Raw genomic sequence first — 23036 nt, forward strand, 5'->3', positions numbered from 1 at the left:
ATATCTAAGAAATTAAAAAAATTTAACAATTTTTCTCATTCCTCAATCAAATTCAACTATTTCCAATGGAATACTAGTAGCTTTTTTTAAGAGTTGAAAGTTCACAAACATAAGGGAGACCATGGTTTGTCTTAATATAGAATCCATATGATACCTTATCAATGCATATTCTTTTCACTCATTAAATCTTTTTCATAGTGTTATATGCCTCTTCTTGATACAAAATCATGAAATCTTCCACATAAGGGAGCATTATGTTGAATTTTATGTTGATGATGATCTTCTGAAATGTTTCTTTAATTCTAATTAGTTTCAGCTTTAACATGTTGTTTATACCATACCAGCTTTTACATATATTCCATCTTTTATTCTACAACATGTTTTTGGTCTTCAATGAACGGACTCGACCTTCAAAAAGAAGTACAAACATTATTTTTAAACTTGCACTTTTATTCACATAATAAATTTAAATATGATAAAAAATAGTTGTTTGTTGTTGTATTCCCTAAATGTGTGACTTGTTTGTCAAATACACATACTTTTAATTTTGAATCAAATTCAATAGTTATTGCATTTCTTTGTATGAACATCTCAAAGAATATTAGTATGTAGCACGCTCTTTATCTTTGGCATGGCACATGTTAAATTGTATGTATTTAGACCATTCAACGCGTTTATTATGAGCCTTGGGGTCATGTTGGACTTTTTATTCTCATTCACAAAGTGTTTTTCCTCCGCTTTTAAATGGACAAGGAAGTCATGATATTATAATGTATTTATTAAAATATGTTTGTGATTACCATATTGAACCCTAACCATCCATTAGATACCGTTTATATTATGTATTGATCTCATATTGAACGTACTTTTGATTCTTGTGGAACATGTAAGAGTTGAATTTGAACTTTTGTTGCTTTTATAATATTTTTCTCTTCCACAATCAAGTATTATCTGTTCTTTATTGGATTTTTTTTTATAATTATATCAGAATGAATGATAAATATAATAATTTTATGACATCATCCCTCCAATAGTCTCCGTCTACAATAATACTTCTTTTTGTGTTGGAAAAATCTACGAAGAAAATTTTAAAAAAAAAAATGTTTATTGATTAGCAATTAACAAAATATCAATCTTAAACATAGCATACCAATAATGATCATATAAATAAAATCCATAGAAATTTCATATTCTTCATGCATTTCAATATTATCATCTTCAATAACTTGAACAACAGAAAAAGAGAAAATTTTGTTAGCATTATGCATATTTTAGATTAATGAAAATATTTCAAAAGTGGAGAAATTACTCTATATTTTAAAGGTGTAGAAAAAACATGTGTTTCGAATATTTCAGATTATTTTAAAAGTGCGGGAACCTTGATTTGCATTAATGTTAAGAACATTTTATACTCTGCATTTTTGAGGAACTTTGAGCAGTAAAAACTTTGAAAAAACAACAACTAAGTTGTATCATACTAGGTAGGGTTGGCTACATGGATCAATTTTTGTCATAGTATTCAATCAATGACCATGCTTCTATCTAAATCATTAATCTTAAGATCTTTTTTAATAATTTCTCTTATAGTTTTTCTAGGACTTCCTCTTCCTCGAATTAGTTACCTTCTCTCCTTTGGTATACTCTCCTTACTAAATAATCTACAAGTCTTCTCTCTACATGTTTGGACCACCTAAGTCCATTTTCCACTATATTCTCTACTATAGGCGCTATCCCGACACTCTCTCTAATATTTTCATTTCTAATTTTATTTTGTCGAGTCATACCACACATCCTCCACAACATCCTCATCTTTGATACACTTAATTTATTCTTGTGTTAATTCTTAACCGCCATACATTATATCTCTTACAAAATTGCAGGTCTTACCATATTCTGATAAAACTTTCCCTTCAGCTTGAGTGGTACCTTTGCATAACATAAAATACCTGATGCCTTTCTCCATTTCAACCACCCAGGTTAAATCCGATGGTTTACATCCCCTTTTATTTCTCCATCATTTTGTATTACGGACCCAAGATATTTAAATAGTATGGCTTGAGGGATAATATGGTCTCCAACTTTTACCTTTAGGTTAGAAATGCTTTTTTTTGTTGAACTTATATTCCATATACTCCGTCTTACTTCTACTTAGGCAAAAACCATGCATTTATAAAGCTCATCCCCAAGTTTTCAACCTCTCATTTAAATCCTGCTTTGATTCTCCAAGAAGGACTATATCATCTGAAAAAAGCATGTATCGTAGTGCTAGCTCTGGGATGAGTTTCGTGAGTACATCCAAAATTAAGGTAAAAAGGTAAGGGCTTAGAGTTGATCCTTAATGCAAACCAATTCTAATGGGAAAATCGTATGTTTATCTACCCTGTATCCTAGTTGATACCCCTTCATACATATCTTGGATAGCTCGAATATATGAAATACTAACCCCTTTCTTCTCTAGGGAATTCCATAAAATCTCTATAGGCAGTATATCATACGCCTTCTTCAAGTCAATAAAAATTAAGTGCAAGTCATGTCGGTCCATCCGATACTGCTCCATCACACGTCGTAATAGATAAATCGCTTCCATGGTGGACCTTCCCGACATAAAACCAAGTTGATTCTCAGTGACTTGAATCTCTTTTCTTAGTCTTTGTTCAATCACTATTTCTCATAACTTCATGGTATGACTCATAAGTTTAATTCCCCTATAATATGCATAATTTTGTATATCTCCCTTGTTATTATAGATTGGAACTAAAGTATTTCTTCTTCATTCATCCGACATGCATTTTTACCTCATGATTTCTGTAACAGCCCGAGCCTTCGGCGTTCCCGGCACTGTCACCTCATGATCTTCTCTACCCCCCTCACTAGTAGAGTTTTTGCCTTTCGTGGGAATCGAACCCTGTACCCTGGGGGGATTATTGATTAAGCTGGTGACATGCTTGGTAGGCCGGAAGCCCTGCGGGGTAAGCGGAAATCCAGGGTGTTACAATTTCATTAAAGAGTTTGGTGAGACACTCAATACTTCTATCTCCAATAATTTTCTACACTTCAATAGGTATATTTTCTAGCTCAACCGACTTACTGTTACTCGTTCTTTTCGACGCTTCCTTTACCTCTTATTTTTTGAATCTGACGGTAGTAATTATAGTTCTGATCCTCTTATCTAATGTCAAGTTTCTAGAGTCCGATGAGATACTATATCCTTCATTAAATAAATTATATAAATATGTATTCTACTTATCCTTTGCATCTTTCTCCTGAACTAAGACTTTGTCTCCTTCATCTTTAACACACCTCACTTGATCTAAATCTTTAGTCTTTCTTTCTCTCCCCTTAGCAAGCTTGTATATAGATAATTATCTCTCCTTTGTTCCTAGAGATTGGTATAGGTTCTTGCTTCACTCACCGCCTTCTTGGTCTCATTCTTAACTTTCTTGTACTTTTTCCAAGTTTTGGCATTTTTAAACCTATACCACTCTTTAAAACAATCTTTTTTACTATAACTTTACTTTGGACACTTTCACTCCATCATCGTGATTTTTTGCCCCTAGGTCAAAATCCTATTGATTCACCCAATGTATCTTTAGCCACTTTTCTAATATCTTGGTCCATCTTATTCCACATATCATTTGCATTTCTTTGTGTTTGTCCAAACCCTCTCTCTAAGATCTTGTGTTGGAAGATTCCTTATTTTCACCCTTCAAATGCCACCATTTGATATATGGCGCTACCATATGACTTCTTCTCTTTGCTCTCCCCTTAATTCTTACATCCATAACCAAAACTCTATGTTGGGTAGTCAAGCTATCTCCTAGAATAACTTTACAGTCCAGGAAAATTTTCCTATCTGACTTTCTAATAAGAAAGAAATATATCTAAGAACATGTCATCCTACTTTGATATGTGATAAGATGTTAATATATTTTCCTAAACCATGTATTTTCTTAGTAAGATCCATAGCCGAAAAAACTCCAAGATGGATTTACCTCCGCATTCACCTTCCTTAGGCCAAACCCCCCATGAACACTCTCAAAACCCCATAAACCTAAATCTATGTCTAGCATTTAGAATTTAACATATGGTTATCTTAGATCAAGATTCGAACCGTATTTCTCAACATCAATTCCAATCTATAAATTTAAATACTGAAACAATGATAACATCGATATTAATTCATAAATAGATTGTATACAACGACATGATCAATAAACATACATAATCTTACAGTGAAATACATTTAATCCCAACAAAAAGGGATTTAGCTACTCATTGTAGCTTGATACAAATGAGAAGAATGAAGATGAATGTGCATCAATTGTGATTTCCCGACGATTGATGAGTATCCAACTTCTGTCCTTCAAGATTCACCCTTTCTTGTTCTTACTATGTTTCTCAATATCAAAATATCTCTCAGTGATAAAGTTACCCAGTGGACATGCGCCAAGAAATAACATGTTCCTACTAACACTAATTTTGCCCTGCCATCCCCGTTATACATGTCGCCGCCACTATGTACAATTTTACTAAAATGTCCTTAATAAAAATTTGAATTTTTTACAAATTTTGATGGTTTTAAAAAAAAATAATAATATACCGAATTTTTAGAAATTCATTGGTTTCTAGTATTTTTAGTTTTTCTTAGATTTTTTTTAATATTTAACGGATTTTTTAAACAAATATAAATCCAAAGATTTTACACTTGTTTTTTAAAAACGTGTAAAATTATAATTTGCTTTTAAAAGTATATGATTTTATACCAGTTTTAAATCCGGTATAAATTCATATTTTTATATCCGATTTTTCAAATATTCAGTATAAATTCATTGATTTTTTAAACACAAATCATGATTTTGTAACTATTTTTTCAAATATCCAAAAAAAATGAAAAAAATTGAAAAATTCAGTATTGTTAACTTCGCTTTTATTATTGATCTATCAGATATGAACTATCGATTTTTTGGAAAATTACAAAACATATCAGATTTATAAAAAAATCTAAAGATTAACATGATTCTGGATGGAAGGACAACATCTTCTAACCAATCCATATTGATTCAATTAAATACTAACATCTAATAAGTTTGGAATTAAATAAATTGATTTAGGATAAATTACACTTATTTTTTAAGAGGAATTTGAATTATATTTTTCTTTATTTTTATATTAAAATGTATTGACAGTGTCAAATTAATTTATACTATTAATTGATCATGTGTCAAATTAATTTATACTATTAATTGATCATAAGTATGGCATATGAGTGATTGTGATGCTCAAACTTATACACAAAAATATACTTATTTCTCCTTCTCCTAAGAAATATTTAAATTATCCTATATTAATAATTAAGACTTCTTCTCCTAAGAAATGTTTAAATTATCCTATATTGATAATTAAGGCTTAAATAGTGATCTTTTGGTTAAAGCAAATACACCTCACCACTAAGCTACTTATGTTTCTTGTTTAATGGTTGCAATGAATATGTATATATTACATAATAGATTAGAAGGACTAAATCCAAAAATAAAATGATTTTGTAATTTGAACTTCTTCCCCTCCTCTATGTATTCTTCTTCCTCTGCACCTTCATCCATGGATACACCTTCAGTTAATAACTTTACTCTGTTCTAAATTCTCAGTTGGTAATTTTACCCCATTTCATTTAATTATGTTGTTGTTTCTGATTATGGGAGAAGAGTTTGCAAGTTTCTTATTGGTGGTGGATTTTTATTGTACAGTGGTGGATTAAAGCAAATAATAATAGCATGTGTGATAATTGTCATTCAAATAGGCAATCTAAACATCAAAAATAAAAGGGAAAACAAGGAATAGTTTTTGGTTTTTGATTTGAAAAAAGGTTGGGACGAAGATATGAACACTAATCCAGAATTTTGGATTAAATAGTCTTTTCGTCCCTATAAATTGGCACGCTTTTGTTTTTAACATAAGTGCCTAGATCATAAATGATATCGATTAAATCTTTAAAAATGGTTACAAAAAACATATACTAATAAGTATGCTTTGGTCCATATTTTCTACCAAACAACACTAACAAAATAAGTTTCTCAAAACACTTCTATGAAAAGTAACATTCTTGCAGTGAGAATCACTTCAAACAAACAGACGGGTGGAAGTTGCAGTCTTACCAGAAGCCTGAAACAGCACAGCAAGTTGAGACTGATTAATTTCCATTTGCAAAAGCTGATTCAAATCTTTCTTTAATGACAAAGATAATGAAAGACATAAGAGAAAATTAGAATCCTAATGTGTCCCAAAAGAAATGTCTTATCAAGCCCATACCATAGCTGGATGTTTGATTATTGAAAAGTTGCAGACATTGCCTCCACATTCACGTGAGAGCAAAAGCCTTACATGAGGGACACTCTTCCAACTCTCTCCAAGTGCTGGTTTAGAATTACCGTCTTCCCCACCCACCACATGATTTGTCACCTGCAAAATTTGTCATAACCTTGGTAAACCTGCTATGTCAAGACAGATCATTGCAATTATGTTCTTTCCAAATATATATTGAACCCGCATCATTATTTAGATATGATTCTAGCATATCAAGGTTACCAATATAGTATAGTTGAAAAAGTATTTGCCTAGGAGCTCCTGCTAAGGACGTAATCCGGGGAATACCGGATTCGATTCCTAGGTGGGAACAATGCTTGACCAGTGCCCATACCTCTCGGCACGAGTTCTGAATTACTAGGGCCCCTTTCCCCTAAGAACCAGAGTGCGAAAGCCAAAAAAAAAAGAAGTATTTACCTGGATGGTTTAAGTCGCATGTGAGACATGTGGGGCTGGGAATCCATTCTCTTATATAGAAATCATACTTGGCATGTACAACTTAGGTTTTTTTTAATTATTAGTCTGAATCAATAGAAGCCACACTCCTCACAAAAGACTTTAGGCAAAGTTTCACATCCCACATACAACTTCATGCAAAGTCACTTACCCATGTACAACTTTTGTGAAAGTCGCACATCTCAAATAGGACTTTGATATATAGTTAAAATTTTACAAAATTTCTTCATCTTTGTTCTAAACTGACTCAAATATGTGTTCCTCCAACACAACAGATAAACCTTTCTGATCAAATCAGTACCCTCTAATTACAATCAAACGGTGATCCACGAATCGTATCAAAATGCAAACAACCATAACCATCTCGAAACCTCGCATTCTCTAAACTCCCCCTATTGAAAGGTCATTAGCCCTTGGTAAAATGTATATTCTCTATTATGGTAAAAGCCTTCTAAGAAGTTAAGAGCCTCTGCTTATTTGAGTTTTTGGAGTCTTGTAAGTAAACCATTCCAATGGAGTGGAGTCTCCAATGATGTGGAATCTATGAATAAGTAAATTATTTCTCATATATTAAATATTGAAAGGTACATTAATCAAGGAAATAGTAATTTATGTTCTAATTGCATATCTCTAGAATTAATGAGATTTTACTAATCATATCAATGTGTACATAAATAAGAGATATTACACTTTGTTGGGGAGTTTGGAGGGGAAAAGAGGAATTTGAAAAAAAAAGGAAAGAATTTAATGAAAAGAATAGAAGGATTTTTTTTTTTTTTTTGGTTTATAACCACCGGTTTAGTCCGGTTCGGGGGTACAGCTCTGGCATCAAGTGGGTCAAGCCCCCTCCCGATCGCAGTTGCGGGGGATCGAACCGTGGTTCTCCCTACCAAGTCCAGCGCCAATCACCACTGGACCAACTAACGATTGGTTAGAATAGAAGGATTTAGGTGGGAAGAGTTTTGAAGATTTATTTTTATTCACAAACAAAAAACACCCTAATTTAAGGGAACTAAAAAGTTGTATTGGGGGAAGGAGTTTGGAGGGGTTACACAAATTGTTCAAACATAATTTATATTGTTATATTATTTCAAAAAATTAAAAATATGTTAATAATAAACACTCTTTTATCATTCTATACAAAAAAAAAATTTAAAAATGTTAAACATTTCTCTACATTTTTTTAAAAAACATTTTTCAAAAATCCTCCCTTTACCCTCCCCTCCAAACTCCAAAACAAAACCTAAATCAATTTTTTTTAAATGCTGAGAGATTTCCCACACTCCCCCTTAATCTGGTGAATAGGTGAATAGGTGTTATCCATTTCCAACTTGGACAAAATTCATTCAAAATTGTGGTTGTTGAGTCCTTTAGTTAGAACATCTACAAGTTGATTATGAGAAGACACATGGGGTGCATATCAAGCCACTATCAAACTTTTCTTTGAAGAAGTGTATGTCAACTTCAATATATTTGGTTCTATCGTGTTGCTCTGGGTTATGAGTTATACTAATTGCTGAGTTATTGTCACAATAAAGCTTCATTAGCTCTTCCCACTTGATCTTTCAATCTTTTAGGATGATTTTCAACCAAAGGGGCTCAAGTATACCTTGTGCCAAGGCTCAAATTTCTCCTTCAGCACTTGACCTTCTACCACACTTTGCTTTTTACTTTTCCAAGTTACAAGATTTTCTCCATGAAGGGTACAATACCTTGTTGACCTTCTATCCACAATTGACCCTACATAGTCAGCATCTGTATAGACTTCAAGCCTAACATTTCCATTATTTTTTAATAGAATTCCCCTTCCTGGGGTTCCTTTAAGGTATTGAACAATTCTGAGTGCAACTTGCAAATGATTCTCCTTTGGGTTATGCATAAACTGGTTGACCGAACTGACTGCATAAGCAATATCTGACCTGGTGTGAGATAAGAATATAAGTCTTCTCTCTTTGATACATCTCTTTGCAGAAGGAATTAAATAGACCTCATTATTCCCTACTTGCCACCCTCTCTTTGATACATCTCTTCGCAGAAGAAATTAAATAGACCTCATTATTCCCTACTTGCCACCCTCTCTTTGATACATCTCTTTGCAGAAGAAATTAAATAGACCTCATTATTCCCTACTTGCCACCGCCAACAATCACTACCAAGTGAAAGGGAGACCCTTGCAGAAGGAATAGACCCCATTCTTCCCTACCTGCCACCACCAACAATCACTACCAGGTGAAAGGATGACCCTTGCAGAAGCAGGAAAAACTCATCCACTAAGTCATACTCCCAAACAAGGAAAGATCTTTTCCACTGAAACTGTCAATTCTCCTTCTAACCTACCTTGATTATTTTCAGTAAGATAAGTTCTGTGAAACCTCTATCTAAGAGGACTAGATCCTACCAAGTATCATTCCAAAAAGTAGTGTTATTTAAGACCATCCCCTAGTCTTCTACTGATCCCCTCCACAAACCAGTCAGAAGAATCACTGGCTTTAGAGTCTAAGAAAGAGACCCCCTTCCACCAGGACAAGGTTAAACGGAGAGTAGATGACCTTCCTTCCCTCAACGAAGAGATCACAAGGGAATCCTATCTAGCTCCTAAGATGTCCCTCCAAAGCCCAGTAGCTTGAGATTTACCTAGCAAGGCTAAATTAACCGGGCGAAAATCCCGAACCTTCGAATCTCTTTGGTTTACAAACATCAGACCAACAAACCCAATGAATCTTAATTTCCCCTTTCACCCAGAATAAAACAATTTATATTTATAATTACATATCAATTAGAGTTAGATAAGATTCCTTGAGTAACCTCTTTAGATAAGATTCTATATCAATTGTTTTATTTTTTCAATGCTTCATCTAAAATAAGGGTTTCATCAACATACTGGAGGTGAGAGACAACTAAGATTAGATTGAAAAAATAAAACAATTTATATTTATATTTCCATGTCAATTATAGTTAGATAAGATGAGCCAAGAAAAATTCCTTTGAACTAAAAGAATTTTCTCACAATCATTGGAAGGACTATCATTGGCAAGAAAGAAAGATGAAGGCAAAACAAAAGTAAGACTTACCAACACTGCAATATTATGCTCATGTGCTAGTTTCTTCAATAGAAACCCAACAGATATCATTAAAGCGTATCCTGAAATCACCCATAAAATGCACATTTCTAAGTTTCTATACATTTAAATAATTATCCAAACTGTTATCATGGCATATAAGCCTTAACCAAAAAATAATAAGGAAAAGCATGATTACCCATGTTAGGAAAACTTAACATAAAAATTGATCAGAACAAAACGAAAAATGTTCTAGTAAGACATAACAGGCAAGACCTAAACCTCAATAATTTTCCGAATGGCTTATGATCCATATAACCAGACTCCTCATTACGAAACAGTCCAATCAATTTATCTACATTGATGGAATATATATATATATATATATATATACACACACTTTATTAGGGAATATCTAATCTCTTCTTTTTACGTTTTTCAAAGAAAGAGAAATAGCAACTAGTGATTCAACTTTGAAACTATGATGAAATACTTGACTTGATGCATGCTTGTCAAGTGATATATGTGGATACCATATAACAGACGACTAACATGGGTATGCATGCTTGAATATAATACATACCAGAGCATAATAACTGAAGTCTGGTATTCAAGACTGTTGTTTTGGTATAGTAAGTAAACAAGACATACCTCAAAACCATATGGTTTTCTAACGCACAAGTTAACTCAAAATTTTACATGTCTAGGTATCAGACACTGGTTAACTCCCAACAAACTTGCTTTGGGGTATACTCGGGTAAACTAGCTCAAAACTCACTATATTTTTTGAATGAAAAATGCTACTATATATTATTGTTATGTTTTGGGTGGGGATAGAACTCTCAACCTCTTTATCACTCTACTCCTTGACTCTCTCACTCTAACCATCAAGTCAACTTTATACCCCCACTCCACTCACGAATTACTAAGTCGGCAAATCTAATGACAGCATACATAAAAGTCCCAAAACAAAACCTTTGAGTCTACTTCATTTGTTCACTTCAGGCTTCAGCCTTTATGATCCAAGTTCACCCAAGCTCAGATCTTTAAGAATTGACACTAGATTACTGATTATGTAATTTGACTGGGAATCTAGAATAACAAGGATGATCCATGATTATGAATAACAGATGATATAATTTACCAAGTACCCGACAGTATCATTTAGTTCTGAGCTTGTCAAGAAAGCCGGGACAATAGAAAAATATCCAAAGGTATACAAAGGGAATAAATGGTAAGCATACCAAGGAATTTTGCATGCAAATATGTACTATACCCTGAGGACCACTTCCCCTAAGGATGGGAGTAATCAGTGAAGAGATTGAATCAACAATAAGCAGTTGTACATTACGATCTGATTTGTGAATCTGTGACAGTATACAGTAGTCAATTATTAGATAGAAGAAAATGAAAAACCAATTATGTTGCATCAGTTACAAATATTCATGCTAATGAGAACCTCAGATCTGAAATTGATCTCCAGTTGATGCAGCAGATCAAACATCTGATATACATCAAACACCGGGTAGCAAATTATCCTGTCTAATACGTTCTGTAGAAGTTTACGATCAGCCTAAAAGATGGATAATTTAAAAACAATTATAAGACAAGTAAACAAACAAGGACCAAACAATGGGCAGTAAGTCTGAATCAAGAGTAACCTGATTGCCTGAGACATAATCAGAAGACTGGCCAACAAAATGTGCAATCCGCTGAGGTGAAAAGGAATTGCCAGTATCTAAATATATAACTGAACACTTATGCTTTGCAACAGTTGAGGCAGACATCAAGCAAACCTAATAATTATCCATAAACAAGCCAAGTTATACTTGAACATAACAGATATGAAAAAATAAAATAAAAGAATTTATCTTATGCCAACCAATAAGAGATGATGCAAGTGCATGTCAATGATGCTATAGCAGAAAGATTAACAGCAGAACCAAAGTAAACCATTTTAGTTTGATAGGCTTCTTCTTAAGACACCCAGGATTACAAATGAAATAAATGCCTTGATAGAGTAAGTGAAATATTGACAGCTCCAATCAAATAAACAAGAAGTAGGAAAAGAGATCATAGCCATTCCAATTACCCAAGAAATACATTTTTGTACTTCACTTGTATTTTATTGATATTTTTTTCTCTTATCTCAAGTGAATAAGAATATAAATTTCATATTCTTTTGTATTTTTCTTGTTTTTTGCCAGATGAGTCTGTAACATGATTATTGAAACAACATTGAAATTTTGAATAGGAGGACATATATTCCAAATCGTGAATCAAATTTTATAATAAATCGTATGATACATGATCAATAAAAGTATGGTATGTTTAAGTAAAAAACAAGTGACGTGAGCAAAAACCATGATTGATACTCTCTCCGGTCACCGTAAGCAAAATTGACTTTTTTTTTTGGTTCATTGTACAACTGATGTATCTGGAGTAGAGCATATATATTGGAGCATCAACTTTTTTGGAGTACAACATATGCATACTTCAACACAAAAAAAATCATTATTCGTTAATGTCTTGTTGTGAAACTTTAAGTAATTAAATACCCGTAGATATGCATTGATAAACACAATGTGAGGGAGGCCAAACATTGACAAATACGAATTGATGGGGGCCTAGCACGAGCACTATGAAGTTTTTTTCCACAAATAACCAACTGCATAACATTTGTTTTAGAAAACTACTAAATTGGGCGGTGCATCGTATACACCCATAACCCATCCCCTCCCCGACTCTAAATAAGCATCTCTCTCCAATGATTAGAAATGAGTATCCCCAACAAGGATGAGACAGAGTTCCCCAAGCCCATTTAATACTCCTACTCAAGATATGATTTTATACAGAAAATAAATTAAGCTCTAACCTGTGTCTTGCCAGAAGAGGATGGTCCAACAAGCTCAGTTAATTGTCCTTCACGTAATCCACCTCCGAGAAATGCATCAATCCTAAATTAAACAGATTCAAGCACTGATCAGTGCTACTTTCAAGCCACATTTACACCTTATTCAAAACCAAACATAACTCAAATGCGCATCATAAGTATTAGACTATGAAGCACGGACATCTCAAACACGACACCGACACAGAAACACCGGTAATAATTTATAATAAAAATATATTAAACATAATCACACAAGTATTGAGATTACCGGTCACAACCAGTGGACAAAACATGTTTATTCCGTTTAGAGTCTTCAAGAAGCTGCAAACCATTAAGCAATGGCGGATGTAGAGCATCGACAATAGACAGAAGCTGGTGAATACCCTAAACAGTTACACATTCAAAGTAGAATCACGCGTTTAATTAACTTAATAATACAGATTAATGAAATAATCGATTATATAGGTAACCCTAACCTGCTTCAATCTCTGGGAAGTGGAATGATTGGCCGCGGAAGTGAGTAATGCGTCGAGATCGTGAAGGAGGAAATCTTCGACTGAGGAGAAAAAGGAATAGTGATGGGATTGAATGAAACTGAAAATGAAATAGGAAAATTTTGGGGAAGAGAATAAGAGGAAAAGAACCAGAGTAAATGGCGTGGGAAGCGCAAAAGGTTTGGAAGTTAGGATCGATGAGCGGATACTCTTTCTCCAGAGAGTTCAATGGCGCCATTTTCTTCGAATGCCGCCAATACCAAGGGAGAGTGTATAAGATCCTACTTCATTTGTCATGTCATCAATAATTATTTATTAATTTTTATTTGAACTCATATTATTGTTTATAGTTACTTATGTCTTATTCAATATTTTATTTTTATTTTAGATTATTTTCTTTCTTCCTGGGGAACAAAAATCATTCTCTTTCATTATCGCTAAAAAAATAAAGAAGAAGAAAATCATATACACGCGTCAATGAATCAATAATCTCTATTAAGTCATAATTTTTTTTTAAATGTTAATCAGTGTCCTTGAGGCAATGGTTAAGACTTTAAAATAGTACATATATTTCGGTAATTTGCGTATTTAATGCTTTGAAAATTAAAATAGTAAATTTTTTATAAAATATTTTCTTTTTTTTGAAATGCTTAATCATTGTCCTGAGGGCACTAGTTAGCAAGACCTTATTTTCTTTCATGTTTGATAACTTTTATGATTTATTTGGAATTTTATTTATTTATTTTGAAAAGTGTTTGTTAGGTAAAGTTTCATTTTTTGAATGTAGAAGACATAGTCTCTCGAGAGAACGAGAACATTTTCTCATCATCACATTCTTTAGAAGGCATTGACAATATGTAATCATCTTTTGTTAATTTGGTCCACCTTTAACAAATCAAACTATCTGAAATATATCCATGTGTTCATGTCTCGGCACAAATAATGTGAGAAGATGGAATTCCTACCCGTTTAAAGGTCTATGAAGCTTTGAGCTTCAACTCTTCCAATTTGGTTGCTAACACAAAATCATAATAGACTGTTTCAAAATCATACACTGACTCATTATGTTTGTATTATTTTATAGCTCTTTTAAAATCGTGTATGAAATCAACAAAATTACTTTTACTTTGAACATGCATATTTATAAAAGAGTTGACAGATTCAGAGATCGATGTAGTTCTTATAGCACAAAAAATTGTCATGCATGTATGCACTAGTCCGCATTGTCTTCATCTCATGTGTTTTTAACTCTTATTGTTTGGTAAATTGCAATCATCAACTTTCCTCTTCCATTCATTTTGAAACTCGTCTACAATATAAGTAGCATAAATCAATGACTTAAAATTTTTCAAGAATTTTGAATTCTTCACATTCTCACAAGCATTTTTATGTAAATTTCAATAACAAAGATAGTGCAACGAGTTTAAAAATACATCTCAAATAGCTTCCCTCATTGCAAGATCTCAATAAATAACAACTTCTATAGGATGTTTATGATACATTGCTTCTAAGGAAGTATTTAAAATCCACTTGTATGTCTCCGTTTTTCATTAGAAACCAAAGCATGGTCAAAATTTATAGTTTCTCCATGATGGTTAAATCTAGAAAAAAAATAACAACACACTTATTATACATGTTATTTTTATAAGTTGTGTCAAAAGCAATCACCTCTCCAAAATATTCATAGTCAATCGACTAGCTGAATCAGATTAAAATAAGTTTTTTAAATGTCCTTCGCCTATTATGGTAAACTTCGAAAAGGACATTTGGTCATTATCAGCTTTAGCTTGTAAATAACTCATAGCGGCTAAGACATTTTTTCCTTTTATTCTTGTTATTCATTTATTATTTAAGTAGTTATATAAGTCCTTCTTACAATATCTTTTGCTTTCTGTTGCAGTAGAAGATAAGAGTTGGTTGTGGCATCACATGTATGGACACTTGAACTTTAAAAGTTTAAGTATGCTCAACATTAAAAAGATGGTTCATGGTCTACCATACATAAATGAGTCAAGTTAGATATGTGATGAGTGTTGCAGAGCCAAAACAAGCAAGGAGTTCAAGCATGACTTGCCCATGAAGTTAAAAAAAACTGGAACTTGTTCACTCGAATGTGTGTGAAAATTTTGAAGTGGGGTCAAATGAGGGTAATGTTAATTTTATAACCTCCATGGATGAATTTATAAGACATGTGTGGTTTATCTTATTGAAAGAAAGAGCGAAGTACTCGTATAATTTAAGAGATTCAAATTGCATATTGAGAAACAGAGTGCGTGAAATATTAAGAAATTGAGAACTGGTGGAAATGAGTATACTTCAATATGATTTACAAATTTATGCAATGAAGAAGGGATAAAGCATAAGATCATTGCACCATACACACGTCAATATAATGGAATAGCTGAACAAAAGAACATGAGTATATTGAACATGTCCAGAAATATGTTAAAAGCTAAAGTAATGCCAAAGAGATTTTGGGGTGAGGCAGTTTCAACCGTAGTATACATTTTGCATAGATGTCCAACTAAGAAGACAGTGATAAAGACACCTTATGAGGCCTGGAAAGGATCGAAGCCAAGTGGTGCTCATTAGAAGGTTTTTGGATCAATGTGTTTCAGGCATGTACCTGAACAATTAAGAAGAAAATTGTATGATCGAAGTCAAGCCAAGGTTTTATAAGGTTATCACTCAACTGGTGCTTACAAATTGTATACACTAGATAATGATAAGCTAGTAATTAGTCAAGATGTTCATATAGATGCAATCAAGAGTTGGGATTGGACTCAAAGGCCAAGTCATAATGAACAAGATGCAATAAGAATTGTGCCTAAAGATGATCAACATAATGAAGAGATATCTCCTCATGAGAGTATAGCACCTGAGCAACATGTCAAATGATCCACTAGGACAAGAACTGAATCAATGAGACTTGGTGATTATGAAATATTTCCAAATCAGGAAATTAATGCAGAAGTTGATGTAATAGAAGAAGTGATGATAGCTAAGTCACAACCAATCGACTTGAGACAAGCGGCAGAGGATTCAAACTGGCTAGCAACTATGCAAGAAGAGATAAGAGCAATCGAGAAAAACAAGAATTAAGAACTCATGGACAGGTCGAGTAAGAAGCCAATTGACGTGAAATGGGTCTACAAGTTGAAAGCGAGGCCAAATGGTGAAATTGCTAAGTATAAGGAAATACTAGTTGCAAGAGGTTTTCTACAAAAACCTGATATCGACTTCAATGAAATTTATGCACTTGTTGCGGGGTTGGAGATTATTAGGATTGTTGTGTCGACTACAGTATACAAAAGATAAAAGATACACCAATTGGATGTAAAGTCAGCATTTTTGAATGAATCATTAGATGAAGAGGTTTATGTCAGCTAACCACCAGGTTTTGAGATCAAAGGGTAAAAAATGAAAGTCTACAGGTCATAGAAAGTATTGTATGGCTTGAAACAAGCTCCTAAAGCGTGTAACAAAAAATAGATAGTTTCTTGTTCAAGGCATGATTCACTAGATGCATCTCAGAGTATGAAGTGTGTGTGTGTGTGTCAATAATGTAATGCAGATGTCACACCATTAGAAACAAGAGAAAATTGAGGAAGGATACAAATAATGAGTTTGTAAATGCAACATTGTACAAGAAAATTATTGGATCCTTGAAATATCAATGCAATACAAGACCTGTCATTTATCAAAGTGGGCTTTTGAGCAGATTTATGGAGAATGTCATCTCACTGCAGGCAAAAGAGTGATGAGATACATCAAAGAAATGATGGATCATGGTGTGTTAATGCCGATGCATATGTTCATCAATGAAATTGCAGAAGTGTATGGCTATACAAATTTCGACTTCATTGGATACCAAGATGAAAAGAAAAGTAATATAGGCTTTATATTCATGATTGGATGAGCACTAATTTCTTGGAGCTCAAGGAAGCAAGGGGTAATGGCCTTATCATCTTGTGAAGCTGAGTGTGTAGAAACATCCCATGCAGCTTGTCAAGCTCTATGGATCGAAATGATGCAAGAAAAACTTAAAGTAATGGAATCTAAGAAGATGAAGTTGTTTGTAAACAAGTCAACCATAGATTTGGACAATAATCCTATGTATCATGGAAGGAGTGACCACATAGAAAGAATACCAGCTATGATTTTCTTAGAGACTAAATAAATAAAGAAAAGATTGAGCTTGAGTATTGAAAGTCAGAAGTGCAACTGACAAATTTGCTTTGTGTACACGTTAGTTAGCTTTGAGTGTAAATACTTATGTAATACACTCTTATGAATAACAATAGAATTTTTCAATCATCACTTTTACACGTAAAACTATTCACTCTCTTCATCTTCCCTCTCTAACCCTAGAGTTACTTTATGTTCCAACGTGCCATGTATTAAAGTGCAGACAAAACAGACATATCTGACAGATCGGATCCGTTTTATCACCTCCAATTTTGACAGTTGTTTCTTGACTTGGTACATCTTATGCCTTCGTTCTTGTATTTTTTGTGGACTTTAGTCTTTTATAATATATTATCTACTCTACTTCTATCTACTTCTACTTCTACTTTCAAGCCTTTACTAATCAATTGGCCAAACAACCCAAAATGCCCTTTCCTTCAAATTCAATTACACTATCATATGGACAATTTGGTAATTAACAAAATAACTCTTCAATTTACAATTAGCTTTTGACATTTGGCACCCTTAATTCTTCTTTGATTCAAAAATATATTTGACCCTTCCTCTCATTTCTTTTTGCCCTTCTCTCTCATCAACACACTACTACAACCGAGAGAGCAACAAACCCTACCTCTCTTCTTCTCTCTCTTTTCCTTCAAATCCTACCTCCGCCGCCGTCATTTTCTCCTCCAATCTTCAATACAGAAATCACAATTTCTTCTCACTCTCACAAGCATCCGAAATTTGAAAACAATCTTAGGTATGCATTCTTCTTCTCTTTTACTATTTTGTTTCAATTACTTTTGCAATTTTTGTTGATTCTGTTGATGTGGCGTTGAAGAAGAACAATGACAATGTTTTGGTTTTTTAGGTTTTGATTTCCATTACTTCTTTCTTGCACAAGGTATTTCAGGTATTAATATTAATATATATTTGTCTTGATTCGAAAAAATTAGTGGCATGCTTTGTTTTTTGCCGACATCTGCTTCACTGAATGTTGTTTGTACGAGTTTGTTATTGTTTGTAGTGTTCTGGCGAAATAAGTTCCGATTCACTTATTTTTTTCGTTTTCATTGATAGATTCGTTTTGATGTTAATTTTTTAAGATTCTCTTCATCTTTTTAGTGTGAAAATTTTGCTTACTTAGTTGTATTTTTTCAGATCCAGTTTTTTGGTGTGAAGATGGTGTGAAGACAGTTGCAGCCATGAGTGAACTTGTCGGAAAGCATTTGATGGTGAATGTTAGATGTTTGATTAAATGTCTGAAAGAATTTGATTGTGACAATTTGTACTCATAATATCAAATAAGCTCATAAATTATTTCTTTCATGTTATTCTTTTGTTGATGTTGCAGCTGAAGCCAACCATGGATAAAGCAAAAGATGCAATGGCAGGAATCACTAGATAGTAAGTCACTTCATCTTAAATTGTATGGATAATATGATAGCCATTTGATTATTGACCTACAGTGTTGTGTTCATGTGGTATTGGAATTTATGTCTTCTTAGAATGTTGCGGAATGTATTCAGTATCGTTAAGATCTAGCAAGGTACTTAAATTATTTTCTTCTTTTTTACTTTAGGTGCTTCAATTGATTAGTTTCAGATTCTATTTTTTCAAAGATTGTGGTGACATTTGTACCTTACATGAATTTTGAAATAATATGGTCTATAATATTTCTCCAACTATTCAAATTTGAAGTGAATCAGTTCAGTTGCTATGTTTTTTGAAATGGGAATGCAACTACAAGGTCCCAAAGTGGGTTTAAAGTTATCAATTCTGATTTTACTTTAAGTGCAACAATAACAATCCACATCATTGTATTCACATGCTTTATAAACCCTTGAATAGAAGTATCTTATGCTAATCATTTCCCTAAGGATAGTTCTTTAACAATGTTCTAAATTTTATCTTGAAAATACAAGTCAAACACTTTAAAAATGTTCTTTATGTTGAAATTCTCTGTTATATGTAGAAACTTTTGTTATATGCAATTGAAGAATGGTAACAATGGAGATGAGAAATCTTTGTTATATGTTTGAAATTAACTTTATCACTGTGTTGTGTAGTTTTTAACATCATTGCAAGGGATCCTCTGAATGTCTATAGCAGAGTATGAATTGCTTCTATAAGAAGAACCATTTCTTTATTAAGCAAGAGATAATAATCACTCATTGTTTATGCTGCTTTATATGTTTAATTATTTGTTTTCTCAAACTAATGGATAGATTGCTACTGATGTGGCTGCATGAGGATTGGATATTCCCGATGTTGAAGTAATGCTAAACTTTAGTTTTCCTCTAACTCTATAAGATTATGTTCATAGAATTAGGCGAATAGGCGGATCCGATAAGAAAGGTGTTTCCCATACATTCCTCGCAAATCGGAATAATGTACTTACTAATTCACTCTTTGAAATATTATAGTTCCTTATTTCTCTCTTGTCCTATATTGGCAGATGGATCTGTCAGAGCTACTGATGCAGAATCTATATATGCGGAAGCTTCCCTTAAGTCAACAACACAAATCGGGATTTGTAAAACAGGTGATGCAGTTGTTGATCTTCATTGTCCTGGAGCTGCTTTTGTCATAAAATATTTGTATCATGGAGCTGCTTCTGGATGTGCGAAGGTAATTTCCTGTTTTTTAATTATTTTGGTTATTTGGTAATCTTGGGTTATTCGTGTCCATACTGGAAGAAAATTAAAGACATTGTAAGCTAGAATAGAAATGTTAATGTTTTATGAACCTTGGTTCATTTTCATTAGTTATTAAATTGAAGTTGTTGATTTCTTTGCAGATTTTCCTGTTCAATTGAATGTTGGCGTTATTGCGAAGCGAAACATACACACACAAGTGTTTGTATGATGAAACTGACAATTCAATATGAAATAGTCTTTATAGTACTTATTGGATGTGTTTACTCATATTTGAAGTGAGTAATGTGCTTGAAAAAATCTTGTGAACTTAAATTGGATGGCTTTTGCAATATTCAACCTATTTCTTTTCTGTTTCTTTTCTTCTGTGTTGAAGGAGTCAAAGAAACTTACTGTGGCTAACAAAAACTTAGGCAAAGTAGTTAGGTGGATTATTTTACATATTTTGACCTCTTGAGTTTTCTCCCCTTCATTTACTTAATGTACAATTTATCCTCTTATTATTATACATTTATTTTGTCTTTTAATATTTCTTCACTCTATGAAAATGTGAAAAACATGATTTGTTGTCTTTTGAGTTTTTAAAATCTTGTGTTACCACTCAATGGCCTTTGTGTCTACTAAGCCGTAAGGTGTAGCTACTGCAATATGAATAGTTTGGAATGGATTTTAAAGAGACTTCTTGATAGAAACTACTCTCTAACTAATATTAGATCTAGAATGCAAAAGAAGACTAAAACATAAAATAACAACTTTTCTCTTACTTCATTCAATCACAAACATAGAGTATAAATACTACCAGGGTTTCTATCTACCCTAATGATTTGGGCCGTGGGCCACTTCATTTAAGAACATAACATAAGTTCCCTACATAACATAGACTTGAAATTAAAATATTGCAGCATTTATTCCATTTTGTAATCTTTAAACCAAACGGGCTTCTTTTTGAATCTGCTGGGCCTAACAATACTCCCGGGCCCAATGAGAACCTTGTCCTCAAGGTTCTGTGTAGGTGTACCGGCCCAATTCGTAACTGGCCCAAAATGCTGTGGAGTAGAACATGTGACCGTTGGAGCCAGAGTTTCGTCCTTGGGAGAGAGAGAAGGACGCGTGGCAAAAAAGGGTTGGGCTGGGGGGCGGTGATGATGTGTTGTCGCTTTGAGGATAGGGGAAATCCGGATGAGTGGTTGAGATAGGGGATAAGGGGATGAGGTTCGGCGGAAATCCAGGGAAAAGGTTTCTCGAGCCTTGTGCGGTGCAGAATTCGAAACCTTCACGTGGGAAGGCGTGGCTTTTTGGTCAACAGGAAGAGGGTTACAGCTGTAAGGGATGTTGGACGGTGGAGATGGCATTTGAGGGGGTGACGTGTCGGGTCGAGGGCTTATCAGATGGTTTTTGTGTTTTGGAAACTGAACAGCATTTGAAGAAGTACTTAGGGAGTTGGAGAGTGAATTATGAGTCACAAGTACATTTTCCTTACTCTTTATTTCTTGTTTTTCTCTGCACGCCTCTTCTTTTGAGTTCACAGAAACAAACTCTTCATCCTTTGAACACGCCGAAACACTATCTGCATTCACCTTTCCTTCTAAACACTCATCATCATCAAGTAAAAAGGGCTTGGTGTGCATTAACGGTAATGGCTGAGGAACGGACATGGGTGGGCTACCATAATAAGGTCGGAGCAAGGAAACATGTACAACCGGATGAATACGCGAAGAAGAAGGGAGATCTAATAAGTAAGCAACGTTACCTAATCTCCTGATGATTCTGTATGGGCCAAAGAATCTCTTGGAAAGCTTCTGCGAAACTCTCTTGGAGACAGTAGTTTGGCGATACGGTTGAAGCTTCAAAAGAACCAGATCTCCAACGTTAAAGGTAACGTCCATCCGGTTTGGGTTGACTTGTTTTTCCATCTGTATCTTGCTCTTCTGAAAATTGGTTTTTAACTGTGTTAAAATTTCTTGCCGTAGTTGCAGGTTGTCATTTAAGGTGTCATTTGAAGTCGATCCTTTGGTGTACTCCGGGATGGAAGGTGGATCTCTACCGTACAGGGCTTTGAAAGGGGACATCTTGATGGCCGTGTGGAAGGAAGTGTTATACCAATACTCTGCAAGATGGAGGAATTTATACCAACGACGAGGGTGATCATTCACTAAGCAACGGAGGTAAGTTTCTAAAGACCTGTTCACAACTTCTGTCTGCCCATCCGTTTCTGGGTGGTACGAAGAGCTATATTTTAACGTCGTTCCTTGGATTTTGAAAAATTCTTTCCAGAACTGGCTTAGGAACAACGGATCACGATCAGAAATGATGGATTTAGGGATTCCATGCAAGCGGAATATCTCAACTGCGAAACGCGAAGCTAGGTCTTTTGCAGTGTATTTTGATGGTAGTGCGAGGAAGTGAACGTATTTTGTAAGTCTGTCACAGATCACCCAAACCACTGTATGTCCGTAGGAGGGAGGAAGATGTGTGATAAAGTCCATCGTGAGTTCATCCCAGACTCTATGTGGTACAGGTAAAGGTTGTAGAAGGCCCTTTTTTTTCTGAGTTAGATATTTATTATGTTGACAAATATCACACTTCTTAACCAGCTCTTTTACTGCAAGGTGCATTCCTGGCCAAGAGAAGGATGTTTTCAGACGCGCCAGTGTAGCCTTTACGCCGGAGTGACCAGCTGTGGGAGTGGCATGGTATTCTTGGAGTATGTCCGACCGCAACTGTTGAATATCTGGTAAGTAAATGCTGTCCTTGTAGAATAGAAGTCCTTGTGAAAACTTATATGAATGGCCTTCTGAAGAGTTTTCTATATTGTGTTTAACAATATTCTGACCCACAGTATCGTGTGCATAAAACTGGCGGAGAGTGGCAAGAAGATTTGGGACTGGTGATGACAATGATAACAGAAGGAAGGTAGTTTCGTGGAACT

At 34.0% G+C, this 23036-nt stretch overlaps 1 protein-coding gene across 2 annotated transcripts; it reads right to left on the minus strand.

Moving 5' to 3' along the window:
• Nucleotides 1-5764: 5764 nt before the first annotated feature.
• Nucleotides 5765-13557, minus strand: LOC131637720 (DNA repair protein RAD51 homolog 4-like). 2 transcript variants are annotated; one of them, XM_058908326.1, is made up of 10 exons: nucleotides 13413-13557; nucleotides 13245-13324; nucleotides 13037-13152; nucleotides 12751-12832; nucleotides 11537-11671; nucleotides 11335-11448; nucleotides 11152-11242; nucleotides 9888-9958; nucleotides 6307-6456; nucleotides 5765-6159 (listed from the first exon to the last, which is right to left on the minus strand). In XM_058908326.1, the coding sequence occupies exons 1-10, from the start codon at nucleotides 13498-13500 to the stop codon at nucleotides 6118-6120; spliced, it is 969 nt and encodes a 322-aa protein (XP_058764309.1). In that variant the 5' UTR covers nucleotides 13501-13557; the 3' UTR covers nucleotides 5765-6117. The 2 variants fall into 2 exon arrangements, 1 of the variants encoding a protein (XP_058764309.1); XR_009294391.1 differs by lacking the exon at nucleotides 5765-6159 and having other exon boundaries at nucleotides 6392-6456; nucleotides 11120-11242.
• Between the last annotated feature and the right edge of the window lie 9479 nt (nucleotides 13558-23036).

Source organism: Vicia villosa, unplaced genomic scaffold (assembly GCF_029867415.1).
Source record: "Vicia villosa cultivar HV-30 ecotype Madison, WI unplaced genomic scaffold, Vvil1.0 ctg.002076F_1_1, whole genome shotgun sequence".
Lineage (NCBI taxonomy): Eukaryota > Viridiplantae > Streptophyta > Magnoliopsida > Fabales > Fabaceae > Vicia > Vicia villosa.

Coding starts and splice junctions, on each gene's coding strand:
- LOC131637720 (XM_058908326.1), bottom strand. CDS start 13,500: ATGGCGCCATTGAACTCTCTGGAGAAAGAGTATCCGCTCATCGATCCT. Junction 11,449..11,536: donor ATTATGTCTCAGGCAATCAG/GTTACTCTTGAT, acceptor TCCATCTTTTAG/GCTGATCGTAAACTTCTACA. Junction 9,959..11,151: donor TAGGGGAAGTGGTCCTCAGG/GTATAGTACATA, acceptor GGGTGATTTCAG/GATACGCTTTAATGATATCT.